At 39.0% G+C, this 12,749-nt stretch overlaps 2 protein-coding genes across 6 annotated transcripts; one reads left to right on the top strand and one right to left on the bottom strand.

Annotated features, from left to right (window-relative positions):
- Nucleotides 1–289: 289 nt before the first annotated feature.
- Nucleotides 290–6,827, top strand: LOC103972263 (uncharacterized). The gene is made up of 5 exons (XM_009386546.3): nucleotides 290–651; nucleotides 1,633–1,721; nucleotides 2,178–4,106; nucleotides 5,350–5,503; nucleotides 5,590–6,827. Exons 1-5 carry the CDS (start codon nucleotides 546–548, stop codon nucleotides 6,219–6,221), a joined length of 2,910 nt encoding a protein of 969 aa, XP_009384821.2. The 5' UTR covers nucleotides 290–545; the 3' UTR covers nucleotides 6,222–6,827.
- Nucleotides 6,828–7,080: 253 nt separating this feature from the next.
- Nucleotides 7,081–10,998, bottom strand: LOC103972262 (serine/arginine-rich splicing factor RS2Z32). Of its 5 annotated transcripts, none has more exons than XM_009386540.3 (7): nucleotides 10,921–10,998; nucleotides 9,397–9,519; nucleotides 8,612–8,651; nucleotides 8,355–8,450; nucleotides 8,079–8,275; nucleotides 7,901–7,978; nucleotides 7,081–7,654 (listed from the first exon to the last, which is right to left on the bottom strand). In XM_009386540.3, the coding sequence occupies exons 2-7, from the start codon at nucleotides 9,501–9,503 to the stop codon at nucleotides 7,225–7,227; spliced, it is 948 nt and encodes a 315-aa protein (XP_009384815.2). In that variant the 5' UTR covers nucleotides 9,504–9,519; nucleotides 10,921–10,998; the 3' UTR covers nucleotides 7,081–7,224. The 5 variants fall into 5 exon arrangements, with proteins under 5 accessions (XP_009384815.2, XP_009384817.2, XP_009384818.2 ...); XM_009386542.3 differs by having other exon boundaries at nucleotides 9,397–9,511; nucleotides 10,921–10,989; XM_009386543.3 differs by having other exon boundaries at nucleotides 10,930–10,988.
- Nucleotides 10,999–12,749: the final 1,751 nt, after the last annotated feature.

Raw genomic sequence — 12,749 nt, 5'->3', positions numbered from 1 at the left:
GAGCACGCGTGATCGCATCAACCATGGGCCATGGCAATTGTTACTTGGATTGACACAGACAGACAAGACATCAAACAACGAAAAGTATGTGAATTGATGACAGGGGAAGTAACTATTGGGATTAGGATTTATATTGTTCTGTATATTGACCAGATTAAATTAATGGCATTACTCAGTTATTGCTATGAAACGGGCAGACATTTGATGCAGCGTTAGCCAATAGCCGTCATCGTTACTCTTTCTGTACAGTGCGACTCCTATATGCTTACCGCTGCCATTTGTTTGCTCTCTCTCATCTCCTCTGCTTCGCTCTCTGGTCTGCCCTCGAGTCCCCACCTACGAAACGCCTCCCTCTCTCTCTCTCTCTCTCTCTCTCTCTCTCTCTCACACACACACACACACACACACACACAATTTGGTGTCTTGGTGTACAATGCTTAGTGGCGTCGATGAATGTGTCCCAATTGTATCGAAGTAGAGAATTATGGAAGATTTGATGTGAAAGATCCTTCCTTTTTCCCCTGGATAAGAGAAGACGAGGAGAGATGGAGGCGGATTGGTTTCGGACGCAGCAGGGTTTCCGGAGTCGCCGGCGGGGGAGGCGGAGAGAACGAGCCTATCGGGTCGGTGGTGGCGTGTTGCGGGTCTCCGGTGCGTCTTGGATCATCTCGTCTCGCTCTCTCTCTCTCTCTATCTCGCTCTCCACATTCCGGTGGCTTTTAGTTCTTTTGTGGTCTGTTTGAAGTACCGTCTTTTCTTCTTCTTCTTGGATGCATGAGTATATGTGGATTCAAATAGTGACCAGCAGAAAGGGAAGTAATTTATGTGATCTAATCACAGACTTCTTAGAATTGTGGCCGTGCTTTGCTCTGTTAGCTGATAAATAAAATGGAAGGTCTCCTTCTGTCAAAAAGTTCTCCTTTTTCTCGATCAGGACTTCATATGAGAGTTCGTCTGCCATCGACTCGCAAAAATCTTCGAGGATTTCTTTTCCTTGCATCAGAAAATAGTAGTGATAGATAACAACTTCGTATGCTTCTCTTTGCAGTTGCCTGACGTTTTTTGTTGTATCATCCATCTGGAATTTGTTTTTCCTGTATCATCTTCACCATCATCCACTGGTTCTTAATTTCCCTTTCCCATTCTATTCATACAGGTTTTCCAGGCACAGTCTTCACCATGATTGTCACATTGTCTATGCATAACAGCACAGTTCAACTCATTTCTGTTATTAATTAGCTGAATTGGTCTTAGTTATTGAGAGTTTTGTCATCGATAGCTGAATTGGTCTTGGATGACAATGGTGAGAAGCCATATTCCTCCCAGAAAAAAACATTATTGTCATGTTACTGATTACTATGTTTAACTACTCGCCAAAAGCTTAGTGTGACCATATAATTCAGCTTGCATTTAAGATGCTGAGGTTTATAGTTCCGTTGTTTAAATGCTTCAAGAAAAAATGATCCTTTCTCTGCCTTTATCTAAATTTTACATCATGTGCCAGATAGGAGATTGTTCATAATCCAGTATATGCTTTAGATCTTGAATGACCTTCGAAAGTTACACAAAATTTCATCTGTTGAGAGTCGCATCGGGCTGGTAGTTGTCTAACAAATTTCAGGTTTCTTTCAGGATGTGATTATCTGATGGAACAAAGGAATGGACTTGAAATGGAATCTGAATCCACTTGCAGTAGTAGCTTTCAGAAAGAAGAAGATTATGTAAGTGCCATTCTTCCCAACTGGTATACTATTGCTTTGAATAAGCTGTATGCAGTGAAACAGTAAAATACAAAGAACACCAGTATCTTTTGATGTGTTTTGAAGGCCGATGTGCACTCTTATTCATGCATTTAGCATGCATAGAGTAATTTGTTACTTTTAGTATTATCTGTGAGATATCCACAATGGATGTCATAGTAGATTTCCTAGAAGTAAAATAATTGCTTGTTCAGCAATACTGATGTTGTATTGTCTTGAATTTCCTAGATAGCGTGTTAGTTACTTGTACTGGATGCGTCCGATAAAATTGCAATAACAACAGAAAATTATTTAAGAAAAGAAAAAAGACATTTTAAGAAGAAAAAAATGTTTTCTATCATGCATTTGGATGTCTGCTTGACTTCTGAAGCCTACATTGTTTTGTTCAAACATTCTGATATTTGTGATTTGCTCCAGTCTTGCCAAAGCCCATATGACAAGACCAGTGTGAAACCATCGGAGAAACATATGGATCAAGAAACTACAAGAGAGGCAGAAATTAGATGGTCCTCACCTAGTATAATTGCAAAATTAATGGGTCTCGATGAACAGCCTCCTGTACAAGAAGTCAATAAACAAAAGAAGGTAATAAATGATTGCTTTCAGGAAATATCAGCTGTTGGCTTGCAAGACAAGTACCTGAGGAGAGAGGAGCATTCACCCTGGATGAGCACCACTAAGCACCAAGGATTCAAAGATGTTTATGATGTCACAGAAACGCGAAAAGTTGAGAGAGAAAAGAAAAAACCAGATAATAAGGCATTGCCAAGTCTAAAACAATACAAGTTTGATGTGAACAAACAATTCAAGCCAGATGTAAGCTCTGTTGACCAAAGTTTCATGGGTGTGAAGCAATTTCATAGTGACAAATCACAAAGAACTTTTATAAAATCTAATAATAGGTTGGCAGACCACGATTGCAAGAAGCATCATTTTTTTAAAGCCTTCCAGGAACCCAATTTCTTATTTAAGAAATATTTTCATGATTTGAAGTGGCTTGCACCCTCTCATTTAACAAGCAAGATTGCAATTTTCAAGTCTTCAAGTGGTGCTAAGATTGAAAGTGATAAAGTATGTTGTCCATCAGAGAGGAAGACAGATGGGTTCACTAATCTGCTGAATGATGTTATGATCACTTTTAGAAAACCAGTTACTGGTATGGTTGGACACTCTCTTAAGGAACACAATGATTCTCTTTTGAAAAAATCTGCAGGCAACAGTAACCCATGTGTCCATCCCAATCATATTGTTCTTTTGAAGCCGAGTACTAATAAAGCCCATAGCAAGGGAAGAAGTGTTCTTGAAACTCCTAAGGTTATTCAGTTTGCTGATAGAAGACTGACTACTCAAACTGTGTTTCAAGAACCTGACAATGTAGGAAGGGAATGGTCTAACTTTTCCCATAATATGGAAGATTTTGGCTGCAAGACTAAAGGTTTAAGAGAATTTTCTAGAGAGATTACAGAACAACCGAAAGACTCCAAAAGCAGCAGTAATAAGCATGTGTCAGTTTTGGGGCTTAACAGATTCTCCAGGGATGAGAGCTCTTGTATTATGCCTGGTGCAAACAATCTGTGCAATTCTGAGGCATCCTGTAGACCTTCCAACAGATGTAATTACTGGAATAGCACATATGGTTCCTCAGCAACTTCAACTGAAGTTAGAAGAGAGTCCAGTAAAAACTTGTCTAGAAAGTGGAAGGTGACTGACCACATTAAGGAGGTAGGAGATTGTGGTAAAGGCTCAAGTACTTTGGCTGAAATGTTTGCTTTATCCGATTTGGAAACTCAAAATCCAGCACCAGGTTCACCAATGGTTCATACTGTTTCAGATGAGAAATTATCCAAGCTTGACATGCGAGCACCATGGGGTTCTCCTTCAAGTATTAGCAGTAGGGATAGCTGGGTAGATGGGTTCTTTATAAATCTACCAAAATCAACTGCTCTTCCAGCTTCATCAACTAATTATGGGAGTCGAAATTTGAGCAGCATGCACAGATTTGGTGTTGAACACTTTGGTACATTTCATGATATGTTGACGCTGAGACAAAAAAAATGCATTCCAAGAGAAAGTTCTTCACTCAAAAGCATTAAAAGTGGCAATCTCAAGCTTTACTCTAATTTCGGCGGGGAGGAAAATAACCTACCTTCAAAAGAAATTCACATGAATCAAGAAAGGATGCGGAAAGGTGCACTTTGTGAAACACCTGCTGAACTGAATTTTGAACGAACTTCTGTTCCCCATTCTGCACATGTGCATATGTCGATAACAGATCAGGAGCTAGCTCAGCCAACAATGACTCATATGATCTTAATGAATCCTAAATTTTCCAGTCCGAACTTGAAGGTGTGTATTGAGCTTACTTTTAAAATATACAAGTATGTTTAGCAGTATATGACTGACAAGAAGTAACCCTTTTTCTTTCCTTAGTATTGCATCTTATCATTTTTTTAAGTTCATGCTTACATTCTTTATGGGTGTTGTAGTCTTTGCGATTCTTAGAATGCATTTTGTAGTATTTTAATTTATCACTTAAATTACTATAGTTTTCTTGTATCATATGGCTGAACCTCCATTTTTGACACAGTACCGTAAAGCATTTGCTGTGACATTGTCTGAGAATTGAGGTATCAGGTTAGACATTAACCAAGATAGAAGCCTGCTTTGTTACTAGCACTTGACTTTTATAGATTTGAGAGCTATCAAATCCTTTCAATTTCTTTTCTCAAGGGAGCGGTATACTTGAATAATAAATTGTTGTCTCCGAGCATAATCTTAAAGGGGTTTTGTGGACTATAAATTACAAGTATTTTACCTTTTAACATGGTAGAAAATAATTGCATATGGTTTTTCTAGAGAATAACAAAAGAGTGATACCCCACTTGGGCAACTAACTACGCTGACACCAGAACTAGAACCTGATCAAGATGAGGAGGGGAACCACTAGGCAAAAAGCTCAGTTGAATTAATTGTAAATATTTAAATTTTGGTTCTAATATCTGCAAGTATGCCCCTTTCTAGTAACTCTAATTTGAAGACATTACCAACAGAAAGCTGCGGCACAGGTCCGAGTGGAGAAGCACAACCTGACATTCATGTAGAGACCTGTCTGCAAATCATTGACATGGAGTGGACCCCCTATGCTCATACTGTCCACATGACATGGCATGGTCGAGACACACCAAAAACCTTCCCAAACTCACTATCTTTCCAAAATATAGACCCTTTTTTTTTAGCGCAGGAGATACAGGATTTAGAACAAATGGGGGAATTTTCTTTCAAAATTTCTTATTTACCTGGAGGCTTGTCCTTGTTATTGTTAATTCTGAAGCTTTTCAGATTATTTTCATCACTGTTGCTTTTGTTCTGCTTTTGTTTCATGATCGACAACTAGCCTTCTGAAATATGTTCTCCGAGATTTAATGTGACACCTTGTCGGTACATATCCCTCAATCACTTTTTCTTGGTATGTAGGTGAATACTTCTTTCTTTTTTTTAATTTAAAAATTCCAGTAATATTCAGTTGCATCTTGAATCTCAAGATGAATTTGTATCATGCATCTTCCTAAAAGGTTAATCTTTCCCTCAGGAAGCACCAACTGATGGCTCTCAATTATATATTGAATTACTCACTCCTGTAAGAACAAAAGAGGCTTTGCAACCATGCCCTGTTTCTGTACTCGATCTTCCAGTGAGAGAAGATGATTTGGGATGTCCTAAAATTCTGAATGGAGGTCTTCTTGGTAAGTATAAATGGTAATGGGATCTTCAGCTCTCTTAGCCTAGTCCATTCTCTTACAAATGTGCATAATGTTTTTCTTACTTGCAGAGCTCAATGCAAAAACTTTACCCTCAGAGTCAGTAGATCCATGTGCCGAGGCATCAGAAGTTATCACTTTGAGTAACGAGGATGATAGTGAGGATTGTCAATCCATTCAGCAGAATAGCTACTTAGAAGAGGAGTTCATGGATGAAGAGGAGAGGGACTACACCTACCTTCTTGACATACTAATTGTGTCTGGTGTTCACAGTGCCAAGCAAGGGAAGCTTTGTAATGCATGTTACTCACCGGAACATCCAGTGAAACCAACGTTATTTGAAAAGCTGGAGAGGAAGTACAGTAAACTGGTTGCATGGTCACACTCAGAGAGAAGGCTGATGTTTGATCTGACAAACTCGACACTCGCAGAGATCCTCGCTCCTTGTATGGACAGGCATCCATGGGTTAATTCCACAAGAAGGATTGCACCCATGTGGGGTTCTGAAGGACTTGTGGAGAAGACATGGCAAATGTTGGTGGAGAAACGTATGGAACTTAGTGGGGGTAACGCAGAGGACAAGGTTCTGGACATTAAGTGGCTAGACTTAGGAGATGACATCGATGAGGTAGGAGTGGAGATCGAGAGGACGCTGAAGGAGGAACTATTGGAAGAACTTGTTGCAGAGTTCATGGCAGGATAGGCTCCTCTGGTTAAAAGATCTAGTTTTGATGGTGGATATATATAGCCACATAGATCATCTGTTGAAGGCAGGGTGTCAGCTGCCACAAGATTTTGCTGGTTATGGACATATCATAAGAATTCAAGTTTGAACCACAGGCAGGTCGGAGATCAGCAATCACGAACATAATAATTCGAGAGCTTTCATCCGTCGGCACCGGGAGGTCATGGAAATTTCGGTCACAAGTAGTCGCAAATAATCTACAATGAGGTGCATTCAACTCTGTGACAAGGCTGTGCTGATGGCCAGGTAGTGTCATTCATAGGATCCAAGCTTTAGGTTTGTGCATCCCATGTCAGAACAAAGAAAGACCAGGTAAGAGTGCCAAGAGTTCAGTAACATTTGAAGGTGCAAGTGAGTAACAGTATAGTTTTCAGCATTGGCTTGAGCTGGGGTGTTCAGAGAGTGTGTGTGATGTGAAGGGGGTGTGAAACACTGCCTCACAATTTATCCTTCCGTGGTAGGTGTGTTCTTGTTTGTTTCTTTTTCTTTTCACAATACCATACTGTGAGTAAATATGGATTCGAGCACATTTCACAGAATAATGCATAGAGAGATTACACCTTATCATAGTTGACAGGTCAAAACATCTAAAGAACGCAATGGATCCATCGGTTCAAACTAATGTACCCAAGAAATGCTCTAAAATTGGATCAAGCTTGGAAAGGACACAGAAAGTTGGGCTCTGTTGAAACACATTCCTGGAACACTTTTCCTTGTAACTCGAATTTATCACCCAGATTCACCTACTCTTTCAACACCACCATCTAATTTAACATGCAACTTCTGCATCGGTCAAACTGAGCATCCACACATCACATGAATACAAAAATATAAAAGTATAGCAAATTAGTTAAGACAAATCACACAATTAGAAGTTCCGACACCGGCAATTGTCCTCGAAGACATCTCTCGTTTATGGAATTTACTATTAACAGAGTTCTGTTTAACTACTGAATCCAGATCAGTCCTGTGACTCGCTAGCTCTGGGAGAAGCATGTCCATCTTCGTCCCTATCGTCCTTGGGACTAGGGCTCCGCCGGTTCGTCTCAGGGCTCTGATACCCTCCACCCACTGGAGAGTTATCACGATCCTGACTCATTGGGCTCCTGCTGTTCTCCCTCACAGGACTCTCATTGTAGTTTGATCCGTTGCGCTCAACCTCCCTGCGTTCCGTAGGTGAGGGGCTCCGGCTTGCTCGTGGGCTCTTGCTACCGTCGGGTGAAAGGCTCTGCTTCCTCCCCTTAGGTGAAGATGTGCTCTTCCTTGACCTTGGGCTCCTTGACCTTGGACTTCTTGACCTTGGGCTCCTGTCATAACCAGGACTTCTTGACCTTGTGTCCTCCCGTTCTGTGTTCCGCCCATCTCTTCTAGGAGCAGGAGACCTAGATCGGCTGGTCGTGGAAAACATAAAAGTTAGAAAGACCAGTACTTTTAGACGAACACAAAAACTATAACTGCATATCCATCATAATTATCGAACAATCACAAAGTCACATCACCCTTTTAAATAACAATGCAGCCCTCTAACGATGAGTCTTTTACAGACATGCAGCATTTAGAAGCAACAAACCAAAATTTAAACTAAAAGCCAAGCTTGCGAAAGGAACCATAAAGGATCTGAATATTTTTTGCTTCACCTATAACTGCGGCTTCTACTATAGCTTTGGCTCCTACCACGGCGAGGGGATGGAGATCGTGAATAGCTTCTCCCACGTCTGCATAGGGAACCATGACAATCTCCACGAGCTACCCAGTGCCAGAAAAGCCATTGCCAAAGAACTAATTACCAATAGGAAAAACCAAAACAAATCATACTTGAGAGTTTTTGGACTGTTATGGCAGTTTCTTTCTATATGGCCTCTTTCTCCACAGCGATAACACTTGTTCTTCCAATCACCTGCTTTGCAGTCTCGAGCCCAATGGCCATCTATGCCACAGTTGAAGCACCTGCCAGAACCAGGTGGAGGGCCTCTTCCAAGATACTCACGTGATCCTCCAGAACCACGTGGAATCTGAGGGAATACCAACTTTCAGTAGGAGGAAACAAAAAGTGGTAAATTAATATATTGACTTCATAGTTAAACTACATACCCCCTTCGCAAATTCCACAATAATACGACTCCCATCAAATTCTCTCCCATTTAAACTGTATCTAGCATCATCTGCATCCCGAGGATCGCTAAATTCCTGAAAATGTTTAGACAAACCCAACATATAGAAAACAGAAAAACAAAATCAGATGGTATTAACAAAACATGTGAATGGCAATGTTTATTGGCATCACAAAAGCCAATAATAAGAAAGAAAGGAAACTGTAGAGATTGCATAAAGAGTAGAAGTTGACATACAATGAAAGCATAGTCATGCTTCATATCCACATCTCGTACTCTGCGGAAATGGTTGCCAGAAAGAATAAGGCCATCAGAAGTTAAGTAGCACACCATATGATAATTCGCACCTCAGAAGAACAAAACACCACTTTGTGACACGCAATAAGACTACAAAAGAATCGCCAAACTCTCATTTAAGTTTGCAAGACTAGCCACCAATTCGACCGAGGGCACCCTCTCACCAGAGACCTCCCGGCTGGGCAAAAACCCAACAACCTTCAACAACATCATTCAAGTTAAAACACACTCACTTTGCTTTAACCTTCTCGCAATATAACATATAAAGATAAATGGCAAACATCCAAGCACAACATACTGGCTCGGGAAACAATGACATCTCCAATCGCCTCAGCAACTTATCTCAGCTAGGAGACATCTTGTGGAAACCAAATGTAAAAGAAAAAGAAAACAAAATAGCTACCATCACAAAAAGCCAGATGGTTAGCTTACTATATACAGTAAAATAGTGAAAATAAATTAAATTTTGGAGATGATGACAGGCGCATAAATGTGTGGGACATAAAAAGATGACCATAAAGAACCCAAAGAATTATGTGAACATAAAGCCAGCTAAACTGCCCTACCTTACACATGAAACTAATCAATTTGTGACTAAATATTATTATTTATAATGTATAAATGGAGAAAAAAAAGCTTCATCCTACAAAATGACAACAATTATTACTAAAATCAGATCCTGATGAAAACAATGCAGCATTAGTATGCACCAGCAGCTATAATACCTGCCATATCTGCTGAAGAGGTCTTCAAGATCACGCGAACGAGTACGTGATGACAGGTGGCCAACATATAGACGTGTGCCACCATACCGATCATCATAGCGAGGCATTTTGGGTGCTGCAAGTCTTCAACAAATACCATAAAAGTTATGCAAGCATTTCCACAAGCTGGTATTTTATAGGCACTAGCTAAAATAATGAAAAGTTAAGCTAACTGTTAATGTCAACACATTACTTGTTTAAATTGTCTTATTTAAAACTGTAGATAGTTATTTAAAACTGTAGATAGATGAATGAGAGTCTAAAGATGCACGAAAAAAGTTTGAGGGAGTGGATTCATCTTATAATCTGTCTCATTTTAAAGCTCAAACTAAAAACTAGAAGGCATTGTTCTATCTTCTCTAATAAAAATGCATTGCAAATACAAAAATTACCATGGACAGTGAGCAATAACAAGAAGTAAAAGTGATGGGTTTGGCTGAATAACAAAACTTAAAGAGTGCTAAATCACACTCAACTATCTTTATGGAAGCCTCTAGTACAACAAGCTCAATTACTCTCAACGAGAATACATAGCTAGATTTTATTTCCAACATCGACCAGTAACCATACCTCAGAACCTACATAAAATATTTTATTTAGTTTCGAAGCATCAGAAGCTTTTTACACGGTTTGATTTAATTCAAGAAGGAAAAAAATATCAACAGAAAACCTTCTTAATCCTCTTCTCACTTGAACATATATAGATGTCATATGATCAAGAGCAAGGGCATTAACTTGCATGCAGAGAAAGAACAAGCAACTATTAAGCGGGTCATAATTTGAAATGAACCAAAATGAATATGAAATTTTAGATTTGTTACTTCTACATAATATGAATGAATTTAATAAATCACAAAGCATCTTAAGTGAAAGAGTCAAACTTCACATGCCATATTGCTCCACCTGTGAGAGAAACCAAACAAGATATGACTTTCAAAAAACTGCATTGTGTTTATCATTACTACTAAATCATTGAATTTCTAAAATAATAGACGACCTAACTTTAACCTCGTTCATATCCGGCCTGGTACATTCTCTCACACAAAACCCACATTTGTTTAATTATTTGTCTTAGGTCCATCCTTTTGTCTGCAGATGCAGACACAGATTCGATGATGTGCAGATCAAAATAGCCCGCACTAATCAAGGAAAGGGAAAAAAAAAAGACTCAGGAGATGGAAATTAGGGTTTTTAGCCCCGTAGCAGCAAATTTATGAACTTCGAATAATCCACCAAATTCTTAATAAGCAAATAACAGAAAAAAAAAATCGTTTTTCATGTATCTGAGCGTCCCTCGACCCTATGCTTCTGGATCAAAAGAATCAAGAACCAATTTTTACCAGATTCCAAATCCTACACCCATCACCATGAGAAGACGACAGATCGCATGTAATGATCAAACCACGGTGAAACTCAGTTGTCAGAAAAGATTACATGAAGGTAAGCTAAAACCTTGAATTAGGAAGATAAGAAAGAATCAGTCACCTGACAGACCTAGGGGAGAGACAAGAGGAAACCCTAGCCAGCCAGCCGCCTGAGACTTGCAAGCGAGCTCGCTCGATCGTGTCGGCGATTGGCGTATATAAATAGAAATAAATGCCTTGATGAATGGACGGTTGAGATGGTCTAGCCTTGGATCAACTGTGGCGTCCTAACCGAGAGATGCTGTGTGAGTCTCTCACAGGAAGGAAACGTTACAGCGAGGTGCGCGCACGCAACACTGAATGCTGTCGGTGCTGCAGCAGCACAACACTGTTCTCGTGTTGGATTTAATCGGATCGTTGTTTTTTATTGTAAAAATGAGTCAAAACGTCTGTTAATTATGAATAAGATTCTCACCAAAAGTTGATTCTGCTAGTAAAATCTGTGCTAATAATGACATATCCCTGCTAAATACGTATAATGTATATTCACCAAATTCTTGGTATAAATATAATCATCGATTATTTTTCTCTCTTGATATAAATTTTTTATCATAAATAATAGAATTTTTTAGTTAAATTATTATTATTATTATTATTATTATTTATATAGTATGATTAAAAAAATAATTAAAATTATTATTTTATAGTTAGACTTTATTACCATTTATAGTTAGACTTCTTTATATCTCATTCCGTACAGTTAAAAAATTTATATTGAATTCTAATTATAAAATTAAAATATTTAACTCCATTTATTCTAATATCGTTTATTTTATCGACGAAAGATATAACACATGCAAAAATGATATGAAAATGATAAATATAAAAAGTTAATTTCAACATTTCGATTATGCTTTCGGTGCAGGCGATGATGTCGTTATGGGCCACGAGCGGTTGTGATCGATGAGAACTATGCAATGCTCGACGATAATACTAAAGACTTTTGTGACTTCTTGAAGAAGAGGACGATGTAGATATCGATACTCTGCATTTACGTCGATGTCGCTCGGCAACTGCGTCGGTGCCGACGTAAATATCGAGCGATGATTTATATATGCATATGTATTAGTGTCGACAATAATGTGCGAAAGGGTGGCACTGTTCTCCATCTGCGTCGATGCCGATAACAATACAGGGAAGGGTGATACTTATCCTTCTTCCCTGCTTCCTCCATTCGTCATCCTTCGACCCTCTTTCATTGCTCATCATGCGCAAGGAGAAAAAAGGATGAGCAATGCAAGGATGCCGAGCATCGCTCATCCTTTTTCTCATCTTATGCGTGCAGCAGTGAAAGAAGGAAGAATGACGAGGGATTGGGAAAGGGAGAAGAAGAATGAGCGATGTTGCTTTGCAGATGTCAACTAGCATTCTACGTTTGAATCCGTGTTGGCACCGATACAAATATCGAGTGACCATTTTGTTGATCTGTATCTACATCAATGCTAATGTAGTTATCGAGTGGTGCCAATGCAGATGTAAAGGGTCGATATCTACGTCGTCTTCTTCCTAGTGTTCTCACCAATTAATGTCATTCTCGTCAATCACAGTCATTCATGGCCCCTGGTAGTTTAGTCGTTCATCACCACGAAAATCATAATTGAAATATTAAAATTATCTTTTTACATATTATTTTCGTATTATTTCTACATGTGTTATATTTTTTGTCGATAAAACTGATGATCATAGGGTAAATATAGTTGAATGTTATATTTTTATAATTATAGAAATTTTAGTGTAATTTTTTTAAATTTAAAAATTACAATGCTAAAAATATCTAATTGCAGGGTAATTAAAGAAAAAGGCAAAATCTTACTCGAATGACAGCCCAGGTAGATCCGGAGGCTGATGAGTAGGCCCCGGTTGGGTCACGCCGCGTCATCGGATGGATTC

This window comes from Musa acuminata, chromosome BXJ3-11 (assembly GCF_036884655.1).
Source record: "Musa acuminata AAA Group cultivar baxijiao chromosome BXJ3-11, Cavendish_Baxijiao_AAA, whole genome shotgun sequence".
Classification (NCBI taxonomy): domain Eukaryota; kingdom Viridiplantae; phylum Streptophyta; class Magnoliopsida; order Zingiberales; family Musaceae; genus Musa; species Musa acuminata.
The sequence above is the reverse complement of the archived record's forward strand: the minus strand, read 5'-3'. Positions and strand labels throughout refer to the sequence as shown.